The sequence below is a fragment of the Mobula hypostoma genome, chromosome 6, assembly GCF_963921235.1.
Source record: "Mobula hypostoma chromosome 6, sMobHyp1.1, whole genome shotgun sequence".
NCBI classification, from domain to species: Eukaryota; Metazoa; Chordata; class Chondrichthyes; order Myliobatiformes; family Myliobatidae; genus Mobula; species Mobula hypostoma.
This window is the reverse complement of record NC_086102.1, coordinates 190016210-190030982: the sequence shown is the minus strand read 5'-3', so window position 1 is coordinate 190030982 and position 14773 is coordinate 190016210. Positions and strand designations below refer to the sequence as shown.

The window sequence follows — 14773 nt, the reverse complement described above, 5'->3', positions numbered from 1 at the left end:
TACATTATACTAACCTTCTCGGAGAATTGCACAAGGACTCCCAAGTCTGATGTTTGAACCTTCTCACCATTTAGATAATAATCTGCACTTATTGTTCCTCCTAACAAAAGGCATTAACATACATTTCCCAACACTATATTCCATCTGCCCTTTCTTCCAATTTGTCTAAGTCCTGCTGCAATCGCATTGCTACCTCAGTACCTCCACCTATCTTCATATCATCCGCAAACTTTGCCACAAAGCCATCAATTCCATTATCCAATTCATTGAAAAACAATGTGAAAAGTAGCAGTCTGAATATTGACCCCTGCGGTACACCACTAGACACTGGCAGCCAACCCGAAAAGGTCACTTGCTGCCTCCTGCCTGTCAGCCATTCCTCTATCCATGCCAGTATCTTTCCTGTAATGCCACAGGGTTTTATCTTGTTAAGTAGCCTCATGTGTGGCACCGGATCATATGCTTTCAGAAAATCCAAGTAAATGACATCCACTACCTCACCCTGCTTGTTACTTCCTTGAAGAGCTCTTAACAGATTTGTCAGGCAAGATTTCCCTTTTCAGAAACCACGCTGAATTCGACTTACTTTATCATTAGTCTCCAAGTACCTCAAAACCTCATCCTTAATAATAGACTCCAACACATTCACAACTACTGAGGTTAGGCATACTGGTCTATAATTTTCTTACTTTTTCCTTCCTCCCTTCAAGAGTGTAGTGACATTTGGAATCTTCCAGATCTTCGGGACCATGCCAGTATCAAGTGATTCTTGAAAGATCATGACCAATGCATCTGTTATCTCTTCAACATCTTCTTTCAGTACTCTGAGATGTAGTCCATTTGGTCCAGGAGACTTATCCACCTTAAGACCTTTGAGTTTGCCCAGCACTTTTTCCTTTGTAATAGCAATGGCACTCACTCCTGCTCCCTGACACTCGCGACCTCTGGCACACTGTAGGTACAGAGGGGACGCTAGGGGTAAGTTTTTTTTTTACGCAGAGAGTGGTGAGTGCGTGGAATGGGCTGCCGACGACAGTGGTGGAGGCGGACACAATAGGAGTCTCTTAAGAGACTCCTGGATAGGTACATAGAGCTTGGAAAAATAGAGCGCTATAAGTAACCCTAGGTAATTTCTAAAGTAAGTACATGTTTGGCACAGCATTGCGGGCCCGTTTTGTGCTGTAGGTTTTCTATTTCTATGTTTCTACAAGGTATATCCTTTGACTTTAAGCTGCCAATTATGGCCCTCTATCAGCCACGACTCAGTGATGCCCACAATGTCATACCAACCAATCACTAATTGTACAAGTTTGCCCACCTTATTCTGAATGCTATGCGCATTTAAATACAGCACCTTCAGTTCTGCACTCTTCATCCTTTTGAATTTTGCTCTTTGCTCTGTCTGCATTTGTACACAATCATTAGCTTGTCCTTCCTTACATTTGTGTTACACTCATCATCTACTTGTAAACCTGCTGGCTCATCCTCAGCTCTATCATCCTGGTTCCCATTTCCCTTCCATATTATGCCCACATGAAAATGAATCTGAGGGTTATATAGGGTGACGTATCTGAACATTGATAATAAATTTACTTTGAATGATTTGTTAAGAATAGATGCTACATGAACAGAAGTTTTTCCACTGAATCTTGGTACCTTGGTACATGTGACGATAACAATCCTACTGTCAATTTATTGCAGATGGAGCTTCAACTTAAGAGCGATTCCCATTCACTTCAATGGGATCAGTGATCCACTTTAAAAGATAAGCACTTCGATTATATTGTTTTCAGTCTCCCTATTTATCCTTTTAACAGTACTTTTTCATTATTAATACTGTTATTCTTTAAACATTTGTATATTTATTTTAATTCATTTAATGGTTTATAAATGTCTCTTTCTTCTCCATGGATTGTCACCTTGTCGTGGTGGAGAAGCTTGTGTGGTCCTGTGATCCCGAGAGTGATGCCGTATGGAGCTATGCTCCTGGTAGGGTCACCCATGGCGGTAAGGTCGAGGGTGAGGTCCCTGACAAAGAACAATCCAACCAAGACCTCAACGGTGGAATAGGTAGACGAAGTTACTTCGAACTCAACGGCTGTGAAGGCGGATGAAGGCTGCAACAAATCTATCAGCTCCAATCGTCGTGGTTTCCATGCCATTGGAATGAGTTGGTTGATTTGTGAAGTATCGTGTGCTTCTTGGAGTGCAACATCAAGTACACGTTAAACAAATACATGCACAGCCGTCTTCACTCTGTGGGTCACTTCTTCAGAACGAAGACCATCATCCTCGACCTCGAGGGATAGGCACGACGAAATGTCTCTTTATCACACACCTTGGAGCCACTACCTCAGTTATTTTTGAACCACACAGCTACAGGAGCAAAGGGTAAGTTAAATGAAATACAACTGGTCTTAAAATCTGACAAGTTCTATTTTGCAGTTCTTGTGATCAATTTGAGTACCTCAATCCCACGGATTGCAACAATGTCAAAATGATTGTGCCATCAATACAGTACAAACAATAACCTTAAAAAATGTTTCCAATAAACCAAGGTGCAGACCCAAGTCCAAGGACCACACTGTCGAGTATTAGCAGGGTCAAAAAAATAGAAGAGACAACAGGGAAAATCAAAATATAAATAAGGTATGTGAGGCTCAGCTGGTAATATAGTAATTCCAACTCTGATTCCAACTCTGGTATCCTCAAGGAGACAAAACTGAAAATTTGATTCTGACAGTGAAAATACTGGAGAGAGTTACGGTGGGCAGGATAAGTGTACTATGTCAATAAACTAGTTTGGATTGTTTTGATTCGTTATTTATCTGTCTTGTTGGGTGCAATATTTCACTGAATCTATTATGGTTCTTGGATTAAATAAGTATGCCTACAAGAAAACAAATCTCAGGGTTGTATATAGTTTCATATACAGCATGTACTTTAATAATACACTTTGAAATTTGATTTATGTGGAGAAGGCCAAAAGAGTAAGTAAAAGGCATCATCTACAAAGACTGTTACCCTTTCGTGTCAGGTTGTTTAGGTCTGTGATGTTGATAGCATCCACAGCATTTTGGAGCAGGAGGGACAGCAGCCAGATGTCTTGGTTCGTATTGGTACCAATGACACAGGAAGGAAAAGCAAAGAGGTCCTGAAAAAAGAATTTTGAGAGCCAGGCAGAAAGCAGAAAAGCAGGACTGCTCAGGTAGTAACTTCTGGACTGCTGCTGTGCCACACGCCAGTGAGGATAGAAACAGGATGATTTGGCAGACTAATGTGTGGCTGAGAAACTGTTGGAGGGGGCAGTACTTTAGGTTCTTGGATCACTGTGATCTCTTCTGATGGGAGGTATAACCTGTTCAAAAGTGACGGGTTGCTTCTGAACCCTAGGGGGACCAATATTCTCGCAGGCAGGTTTGTTACAGCTGTTGAGGAGGTTTTAAACTAATTTGGCAGGGAGGTGGGAACACCTAGATACAAGGGGAAGGGAACCAGAGTGTAGGAACAGATGTAGGGGAAAAGGAAGAAAAAGAAAACAGTAAAGTTGTTTGCACCGTTAGTGATAAACGGAGATTAAGAGGTGGAAAATTTCTTAAATGCATTTATCTTAATGCTAGGACCATTGTAAGAAAGGTGGATGAGCTTAAAGCATGGATTGATACCTGGAAGTATGCTATTAGTGAAACATGGTTGCAGGAGGGGTGTGATTGGAAACCAAATATTCCTGGATTTCGTTGCTTCAGGTGTGATAGAATTGGAGGGACAAGAGGGGGAGGTGTTGCTTGCTTGTCAGAGAAAATATTACAGTGGTGCTTTGGCAGGATAGATTCGAGGGCATATCTAGGGAGGCTATTTGGGTGGAATTGAGGAATGGGAAAGGTGTAGTAACACTTATAGGAGTGTATTATAGACCACCTAATCGGGAGCGAGAATTGGAGGAGCAAATTTGTAAGGAGATAGCAGATATTTGTAGTAAGCACAATGTTGTGATTGTGGGAGATATTAATTTTCCACACATAGACTGGAAAGCCCATTCTGTAAAAGGACTGGATGGATTGGAGTTTGTAAAATATGTGCAGGATAGTTTTTTGCAGCAATACATTGAGGTACCAACTAAAGAAGGGGCAGTGTTGGATCTCCTGTTAGGGAATGAGATAGGTCAGGTGATGGAGGTACGTGTTGGGGGGCACTTCGGGTCCAGTGATCACAATGCCATTAGATTCAATATAATTTTGGAGAAGGATAGGTCTGGGCCCAAGGTTGAGATTTTTGATTGGAGAAAGGCTAACTTTGAGGAGATGCGAAAGGATTTAGAAGGAGTGAATTGGGACAATTTGTTTTATGGGAAGGATGTAATAGAGAAATGGAGGTCATTTAAAGGTGAAAATTTGAGCGTACAGAATCTTTATGTTCCTGTTAGGTTGAAAGGAAAGGTTAAAAGTTTGAGGAAGCCATGGTTTTCAAGGCATATTGGAAACTTGGTTTGGAAAAAGCGAGATATCTACCATAATTATAGGCAGCATGGAGTAAATAAGATGCTCGAGGAATATAAAGAATGTAAAAAGAATCTTAAAGAAATTAGAAAAGCTAAAAGAAGATACGAGGTTGCTATGGCAAGTAAGGTGAAAATAAATCCAAAGGGTTTCTGCAGTTATATTAATAGCAAAAGGATAGTGAAGGATAAAATTGGTCCCTTAGAGAATCAGAGTGGACAGTTATGTGTGGAACCAAAAGAGATGGGGGAGATTTTGAACAATTTCTTTTTTTCGGTATTTGGTAAGGAGAAGGATATTGAATTGTATAAGGTAAGGGAAACAGGTAGGGAAGTTATGGAAACTATGATTAAAGAAGAGGAAGTACTAGCACTTTTAAGGAATATAAAAGTGGATAAGTCTCTGGGTCCTGACAGGATATTCCCTAGGACATTGAGGGAAGTTAGTGTAGAAATAGCAGGGGCTCCGACAGAAATATTTCAAATGTCATTTGAAATGGGGATGGTGCCGGAGGATTGGCGTATTACTCATGTTGTTCCATTATTTAAAAAGGGTTCTAAGAGTATACCTAGCAATTATCGGCCTGTGAGTTTGACGTCAGTGGTGGGCAAATTGATGGAAAGTATTCTTAGAGATGGTACATATAATTATCTGGATAGACAGGGTCTGATTAGGAACAGTCAACATGGATTTGTGCGTGGAAGGTCACGTTTGACAAATCTTATTGAATTTTTTGAAGAGGTTACTAGGAAAGTTGATGAGGGTAAAGCGGTGGATGTTGTCTATATGGACTTCAGTAAGGCCTTTGACAAGGTTCCACATGGAAGGTTAGTTAGGAAGGTTCAATCGTTAGGTATTAATATCGAAGTAGTAAAATGGATTCAGCAGTGGCTGGATGGGAGACACCAGAGAGTAGTGGTGGATAACTGTTTGTAAGGTTGGAGGCTGGTGACTAATGTTGTGCCTCAGGGATCTGTACTGGGTCCAATGTTGTTTGTCATATACATTAATGATCTGGACGATGGGGTGGTAAATTGGATTAGTAAGTATGCAGATGATACTAAGATAGGTGGCGTTGTGGATAATGAAGTAAGTTTTCAAAGCTTGCAGAGAGATTTAGGCCAGTTAGAAGAGTGGGCTGAAAGATGGCAGATGGAGTTTAATGCTGATAAATGTGAGGTGCTACATTTTGGTAGGACTAATCAAAATAGGACATACATGGTAAGTGGAAGGCCTTGAAGAATGCAGTAGAACAGAGGGATCTAGGAATAATGGTGCATATTTCCCTGAAGGTGGAACCTCATGTGGATAGGGTGGTGAAGAAAGCTTTTGGTATGCTGGCCTTTATTAATCAGAACATTGAGTATAGGAGTTGGGATGTAATGTTAAAATTGTACAAGGCATTTGTAAGGCCAAATTTGGAGTATTGTGTACGTTCTGGTCACCAAATTATAGGAAAGATGTCAACAAAATAGAGAGAGTACAGAGAAGATTTACAAGAATGTTACCTGGGTTTCAGCACCTAAGTTACAGAGAAATGTTGAACAAGTTGGGTCTTTATTCTTTGGAGTGTAGAAGGTTGAGAAGGGACTTGGTAGAGTTATTTAAGATTATGAAGGAGGTAGACAGAGTTGAGGTGGATAGGCTTTTTCCATTGAGAGTGGGGGAGATTCAAATAAGAGGACACGAGTTGAGAGTTAGGGGGCAAAAGTTTAGGGGTAACATGAGGGGGAACTTCTTTACTCAGAAGGTGGTAGCTGTGTGGAACGAGCTTCCAGCAGAAATGGTAGAGGCAGGTTCGATATTGTCATTTAAAGTAAAATTGGATAGCTATATGGACAGGAAAGGAATGGAGGGTTATGGGCTGAGTGCAGGTAGGTGGGACTAGGTGAGAGTATGCGTTTGGCAGGGATTAGAAGGGCCGAGATGGCCTGGTTCCGTGCCGTAATTGTTATATGGTTATAAGGAGTGAAGAGAATCACTATAGGACGGATGGTAAATAGGCAAAGATAGCAAGCAGTCAGACTGTCAGGAAGATCAGGCAGATAATAGGACAAAATTGCAACCAGCAGGTTGAGTACCAGTACATTAGGGATGCAGAATCAAAAGGGTTAGCAAATACAGTACTCAAAGTGTTATATCTCAATGCATGGAGTATAAGAAATAAGGTGGATGATCTCGTTGCACTATTACAGATGGTCAGTTATTATGTTGAGACCATCACTGAATTGTGGCTGAAGTTGTAGTTGTGAGCTGAATGTCAAAGACTACATGATATATCGGAGGGATAGGAAGGTAGGCAGAGGGGGTGGCGTGGCTCTGTTGGTAAGGAATAGCTTCAAATCAGTAGAAAGGTGTGACATAGGATCAGAAGATCTTGAATCCTTGTGGGATGAGTTAAGAAACTACAGGGGTAAAAGGACCCTGATGGCAGTTACATACAGGCCAATAGTAGCTGGGATGTGGACTACAGATTACAATGGGAATTAGAAAAGGTTTGTCAAAAGGGCAAAGTTATGATAGTCATGGGAAATTTCAACATGCAGGTTGATTGGGGAAATCTTGTTGGTAATGGAACTCAAGACAGTGAGTTTGTTGAATGCCCACGAGATGGCTTTTTAGAGCAGTTTATTGTTGAGCCTACTAGGGTAAACGCTATACTGGATTGGGTGTTATGTTATGAACTGGAGGTAATTGAGGAGCTCATGGCAAAAGAACCCTTAGGAGACAGTGATCACAATATGATTGAGTTCAATTTGAAATTTGATTGGGAGAAAGTAAAGTCTGATACAGCAATATTTCAATGGAGTGAGGGAAATTATAGTGGTCTAAGAGAGGAGTTGGCCAAAGTAAATTGGAACGAGATGCTGGCAGGGATGTCAGCAGAGCAGCAAAGGTGTGAGTTTCTGGGAAAATTCAGGAAGGTGCAGAATAGATGTATTGTATTCCAAAAAAAAAATACTCAAATGGCAAAATAGTACAACCATGGCTGAAGGGAAGTCAAAGTTAAGAGCAAAAGGAGAGGGCGTACAACAAAGCAAAAATTAGCAAGAAGATAGAGGACTGGGAAGCTTTTAAAAACCTACAGACAGCAACTAAAACAATCATTAGGAGGGAAAAGATGAAATATGAAAGCAAGCTGGCAAATATTATGAAGTGAATAGCAAGAGCTTTTTAAAATATGTAGATGAGATTGGATATAGGAACACTAGAAAATGAGGCTGGAGAAATAATAGCAGGGGACAAGGAGATGGCAGATGAACTGAATGAGTATTTTGCATCAGTCTTCACTGTAGAATACATTAGCACTGTGCTAGATGTTGAAGGGTGTAAGGGAAGAAGAGAAGTGAGTGCAGTTACTACTACAAATCAGAAGGTGCTCAAAAGCTGAAAGACCTATAGGTACTTAAGTCAGCTGGACAAGATGAACTGCACACTAGGATTCTGAAAAGGAAGAAGGCAGCAGAAAGGAAATTATGGACCAGTTAGCCTGACCTCAGTGAAGATGGGAAGATGTTGAAGTCAATTGTTAAGGATGAGGTTATGGAGTAATTGGTGACAAGGCGAGATAGGACAAAGTCAGCATGGTTTCATAGAAACACAGAAAACCTACAATGCTGTGCCGAACATGTACTTACCTTAGAAATTACCTAGGGTTACCCACAGCCCTCAATTTTTCAAAGCTCCATGCACCTATACAGGAGTCTCTTAGAAGACCCTATCATATCCACCTCCACCACCGTCGCTGGCAGCCCATTCCACGCACTCACTACTCTCTGCGTAAAAAACTTACCCTTGTCTTTTCCTCTGATCCTACTTTCACGCACCTTAAAACTATGTCCTCTCATGTTAGACATTTCAGCCCTGGGAAAAAGCCTCTAACTATCCGCACGATCAATGCCTCTCATCATCTTATACACCTCTATCAGGTCACCTCTCATCCTCCGTCACTCTAAGGAGAAAAGGCCTAGTTCACTCAACCTATTGTCAAAAGGCATGCTCCCCAATCCAGACAACATCCTTGAATATCTCCTCTGCACCCTCTCTATGCTTTCCACATCCTTCCTGTAGTGAGGTGATCAGAAATGAGCACAGTACTCCAAGTGGGGTCTGACCAGGGTCCTATATAGCTGTAATATTACCTCTTGGCTCTTAAACTCAATCCCACGGTTGGTGAAGGCCAATGCACCGTATGCTTTCTTAACCACAGAGTCAACCTGCACAGCAGCTTTGAGTGTCCTACGGACTCGAACACCAAGATCCCCCTGATCCATTACACTGCTAAGAGTCTTACTATTAATATGATATTCTGCCATCATATTTGACCGACCAAAATGAACCACCTCACACTTATCTGGGTTGTACTCCATCTGCCACTTCTCAGCCCAGTTTTGCATCCTATCGATGTCCTGCTGTAATCTCTGGTAGCCCTCCACACTATCCATAACACCCCTAACCATTGTGTCATCAGCAAATCTACTAACCCATCCCTCCACTTCCTCGTCCAGGTCATTCATGAAAATCACGAAGAGTAGGGGTCCCAGAACAGATCCCTGAGGCACACCACTCGTCACCAATCTCCATACAGAGTATGATCCGTCTACAACCACCTTTGCCTTCTGTGGGCAGGCCAATTCTGGATCCACAAAGCAAGGTCCCCATGGATCTCATGCCTCCTTACTTTCTCAATAAGCCTTGTATGGGGTACTTTATCAAAAGCCTTGCTGAAATCCATATACACTACATCTACTGCCCTAACTTCATCAACGTGTTTAGTCACATCCTCAAAAAATTCAGTCAGGCTCGTAAGGCATGACCTGCCTTTGACAAAGCCATGCTGACTATTCCTAATCATATTATACCTCTCCAAATTTTCGTAAGTCCTGCCTCTCAAGAGCTTTTCCATCAATTTACCAACCACTGAACTAAGACACACTGGTCTATAATTTTCTGGGCTACCTCCTCTCCCTTTCTTTAATAAGGCTGGAGAATGGGATTGAGAGGGAAATTGGATCAGCCATGATGAAATGGTGGAGCAGACAAGATGGGCTGAATGGTCTACCTTATTTTCTTTTGTTTTGTGCTTTACATCACTATTAGCCTACTTTCTTCCTTTTCCTTTGCTGTTTATTTGTGAAATATTGAATTGACTGTCATTCAATTTCATGTTACATTGTAATAACAGTTATGGAAATGACAAATAGAATAAAAACTGAAACCAAAACTTTTAAGATTTATTTCCAGTATATATCAGCAAAAGTATAAGTTAAATTCAATTAACTGAAAGGTGCAGTGGTTGTAACCTGCAAGGTCCTATTCAGTCATTTAGTTTGGGATTCAATTTAAATTTTGGGATCTAATTAAATTCCAATGCTCTTGAATGGAAAATCCTACAAAAAATAGTGGATATAGCCCCGTCTATCACAGGTAAAGCTCTCCTCGCCACTAAGAACATTTACACCAAGTGTTGTTGCAGGAAAACAGCATCTATCATCAGGCACCTCCACCACCCATCTCAGTGTCCCTCCTCACTGCTGCCATCAGGAGTCTCCGGTCCCAAACCACCAAGTTCAGGAACAGTTCTTCACTCAACTTCACTTATTGAAATGCTCCCACAACCTATGGACTCACTCTGAAAGGACTCTTCATCTCATATTCTCAATATTCTTTATTTATTATTACTCTTTTTCTATTCGCACAATTTGTTGTCTTTCATACTTTGGTTGAATGCCCAATTTGGTGCAGTTTTTCACTGATTCTGTTATGGTTATTATTTTATTATGAATTTATTCTGCAAGAAAATGAATCTCAGGGTTGTACATGGTGGCATATATGTACTGTGATAATAAATTTACTTTTAACTTTTAAATTCATATTAGCTAAGATTCAATGCTTAGGGAGATAGATGGGGTTGCTTTGCTGCTTTGTCCTAGACAGTGTTTAGCTTCTTAATTGCTGTTGGACCTTTGGATAAGTGGCAAGTATTCCATTACATTCCTGACATGGCTTTGGGAATATCTGGAGATGAGCCACTGACTGATTTCACGGTTAATGGTAAGGGTCCAAGGCATAAAAAAGGTTGGAACCCCAGGGCTAGGTGAATGTATGGCTGAAGAGCTGGTGCAGGCGGCAGGGATTCAAGTGTTTGGATCATTATGATTTCTTCTGGGTAGAGGTGACCTGTACAATGGGGACGGGCCAAAAGTGAACCAGAGGGAGACCAATATCCAGAGCAAAGTCAGTGAAACAACTGGCACGAAGCAGTGTGTGAGTCAACCAATCAGAAGAGCCATGTTTATATAGCACAAGGGCAGAAAGGAGCACTGCTTCAAACTGTATCTGTTTCAAAGTATGTAACTTAATAGGTAAGGTGTACGAAATGATGGTGTGGGTTGCCTCTAGGGACTGGAATATTGTGGCTGTTAAAGAACCGTGTCTTTAGGTGTGGCAGAGGAACAGACAAGAGCAAAGGGGGTGCTTTTGTTAAGTATGGACATGATAGCAGTCCCTTGAGGGGAATAGTCAGCACGGTTTGCGTGTAGGAGCTGAATCTTTTGGAGTTACTTGAAGAGGTAATGAAGAGGATAGATAAAAGCGAGCAGTGGATGTTGTCTATATGGATTTTAGTAATGCTTTTGACAAAGTCCGACACCGCAGGCTAATTTGGAAGATTAGGTCTCATGGGATTCAGGGGCAGCTAGTAGGATGAATTCAGAATTGGTTCAATGATTGGAAGCATAGGATGTTGGATGAAGGTCGATTCTTGGCGCCAGTTAGGGAGAAAGGTTGAGGAATGGCAAATGGATTTCAACTTACAGTGGCTAAGTGTGAGGACACACATTCTGGATCATCAACCCACAGTAGAACAAATACCGTTAACGGCAGATCACCGAGTCTAACAGAGGGACTGGGATTACAAGCGCACAGTTCACTGAAAGTGGCCACACAACTAGACAGGGTGGTGAAGAAGGCATTTAGCACGCTGGCCTTCATTGTCAGGGCATCATGTTTAAAAGAAGGCTCATTTTGCTGCCATTATATATCATTGGTGAGGCTGTACTTAGAGTATTGGCACAGTTTTGGTCACTCTGTTACAGGAAAGGCATCGTGGAACTGGAGAGGGTGCAGAAGATGTTTCTGAGAATACTGCCTAGGCTGCAGGTCCTGAGCTGTTGGGATAAGTGAGCCTTGCTGGACCTTTATTCATTGAAGTTTGAGAGACGTTCTCAAAGAAGTTTATAAAATCTGAGGGCTATGGATTTGGTGGACAGTTATTATCTTTTCCCTAGGCTTGGAGAATCCAAAAGGAGGGGGCATGGTGGCATAATGGTTAGCACAACATTTTATAGTTCAGGCAACCCAGGTTCAATGCCCACTGCTGTCTGTAAGAAATCTGTATGTTTTCCCTGGAGCCATGTGGGTTTCCTCTGGCCATCCAAAGATGTACCATTGGTAGGTTAGTTGTAAATTGTCGCATGATTAGTCTGGGATTAAATCAGGGCGGTGTAGCTCAAAGGCCTATTCCACATTGTATCTCAATCAATAAACAAATAGATAGATACTAAATAAAGAGAGGAGAGATTTAAGGGGCACCTGAGAGGTAACCTCTTTACAGAGAGGGTAGCGAGGACCTGGGATGAGCTGCCAGAAGAAGTGGTTGATGCGAAGATAATTCAAGCATTTAAGAGGCATTTGAGTGGGTACACGGAGAGGAAGTGCTTCGAGTTGTGGGCCGAATGGGATTAGCTAGGAGGGTGCTGTGGTTACCGTGAATCCATTGGGTCAATGGCCCGTCTCTATGCTATTTTGTTCCATCACTCTATAAAGATTTATTAAACTCTGTGATTTCCAAGTCAAAGGTGGATGAGACTAATCTACCCTGCACATCCTTCATGGTTATACAATGCTAGTGTTTGATTTTAATAAATTGATCTAATTACAAATCTTACAAATAGTAAATTCAGACGGTACAATTTTATAGCTATACCTCAGGAACAACAATTAGTTCCTTCCTCTTGAGAAACACCATGCATAGGAATCAAACTCTCACACTGTTCATTATCTTCTGGAGTTCTGAAAAGAAATTACAATTATTACTTATTTCCTGTGACATAGTCTGAGAAATGATATAAATCATGTTTGTTGAAAATATTACTGAAAAAAATTTCTCTTGTACGTTACAACAAAAAAGTGTTGAAATGCAAATGTTTGGTTCAGTTATGCACAGAGAAAATAAATTCAAGCTTTAATTTCAATGACATATCAAATATTAAATACCATTGTAAATATTTGTATGGTTTTAATTAAAATGAATTCTGGAAATGGCAGGTAATCCTTGATCTAATACATGAATTAATTATCGCATCTCTTTTCACAGTTGCAGTCTGTCCCGCTGAATGTCCCCAGCATCTGCAAAACGCAGTTTTCCCTGCCTGGTGTTAAGGTTAATGATGAATATTCATTTACGAAGATGATTCAAGAAATATTATTAGATGAAATAATTAAGAATATATATTCTATTAAACACCCTCAGAATGTCTAAATAACATAAGGGAAAACAAGATATTTATTAGAATCTTCTAATTAACCTATTAGACTTGTTTAGAGATAATATCTCTCTATTTGGTTTTAACAGACTTTGTTTTTGTGATATACTCATTAAGAAGAGGTTGTCTAAAATTTTGTGGCTGACCCTTCACTATGTTGCCTGTGATCAAGAGAACTGAGGCAACTCAACAACATATTTCAGTTTCGCTTTTTAATGATTACAATTGTTGCCAATTCCCTCTCTGTTCAGCGTTGAACAATTGCTGATGTAGGCTTCCAATGCACTTGGAGTGTTCTAACATTTTTTATGCCCCAGTCTTGTGAGTGTCAATAAACTATTTGATTACAGAGTACAACCGCCAAACCCATTTACTCAACATAACACAAGCATATGCTGTTTAAATGTCACCGTACAGCAACTGAAAATAAGAAGCCATTGGTGGCCAGCTAGTACTCTCTATTTCAGGTCAATTGCAGTTGTGGCTTCAGATTAATCATTTAGGGTTGCCAACTCTTATTGGATTTATTCCTAGAGTTTAACCCATTTATCTGCCTTCCTGCATCAACTCTGACACAGTTGCATCATTCCTAATTGTTAAATGAGAATTAAGTGGATAAATAAAGTCAAAATGAAATGAAAGATTTTTGTTAGCTTGGAATGTTTGCAATATTGGTTCAGAGTCGGATATTCAATAGCTCCAGGACATTCCAAGAAAGTTGGCAACAAGGAATGAAATCTGAGGCTTTAGGTGTTTGCGGAATTGTGCTACACGCGATGATCTTAAACATGTTGAGGAGCTGGATAAATATTGTTTTAATTCTTTAATGCTTTAATCTAAATATAATCACATTGTAAAAACCACTTTGTCATCCTTCCAAGAACTTGTTGAAAGAGAAACTAACATTTCCAGGAGGGATTTTGTTTTAAAGTATGGTCAAAATCATACTGGAAGTCATCCAGATGTATTTGCTCAGGTGGTAAAGTGATGTAGCTAAGGTAGCTGCTGTACCTCAGTGTTCAGAGACCTGGGTTCAAACCCAGCCTTCGATACTCTTTGGTGTTTCATGTTCTCCCTGTGACAACATGAGTTTCCTCTGGCTGCTCCAGTTTCTTCCTATGTCCAAAGAAGTCCAGATGGGTAAATTAACTTACAATTGTAAATTATTGATTGTGTGGAGGAACATTGTAGGGTCTGGACGGAATTGATGAGAAGGTGGACAGAATAAAAAATGGGAATAATGTAGAGTAGGAAAAAAGTAATGATGGAAATAATGTAAATACATTGTTGAGTGTCAGCTTGGACTGGAGTGTGAGCTTGAAGGGTCTTTGTACATAAAACTGCAAAAGATACAGCCTTCAAATACTCCGGCAAGCCTTAAAATAATTGCTGTGGTCTCTTTTGTGATAGGAGAAGGTCTCCATTTAACGTGGGTTGGTATTAGAGTGGCTGAGCCTTCCATTGCCCCCTGTGTTGTTGTCATCTGCCTGCCTGGACTACTTACTGTACTTTTGACCATACAATCATTTGACAGAACGAACTTACCTACTTACTTCAAGTGCCCTAAAAAAATGAGCTCAAGTTATCACAATCAAATGCAACTGATCATTAATTATTGTCTAGGTTCGTGTTTGACTGCGTTTAAAAGCAAGTAATCAGAGCTGACACAAAGTTTTCAAAAAGTCCATACAGTTAACTTCACTGGCCCTCCTACGTGTCGAGGCAATTATG

At 40.6% G+C, this 14773-nt stretch overlaps 1 protein-coding gene across 1 annotated transcript in view; it reads right to left on the bottom strand.

Moving 5' to 3' along the window:
• LOC134348693 (solute carrier family 35 member F5-like) overlaps positions 1-14773 on the bottom strand; it is a 149398-nt gene that overhangs the window by 2990 nt on the left and 131635 nt on the right. The window contains exon 14 of the mRNA XM_063052479.1: positions 12484-12569. Within this exon, the coding sequence (XP_062908549.1) occupies positions 12485-12569 (85 nt within the window). The 3' untranslated portion in view covers position 12484. The remainder of the gene's footprint in view (positions 1-12483; positions 12570-14773) is intronic.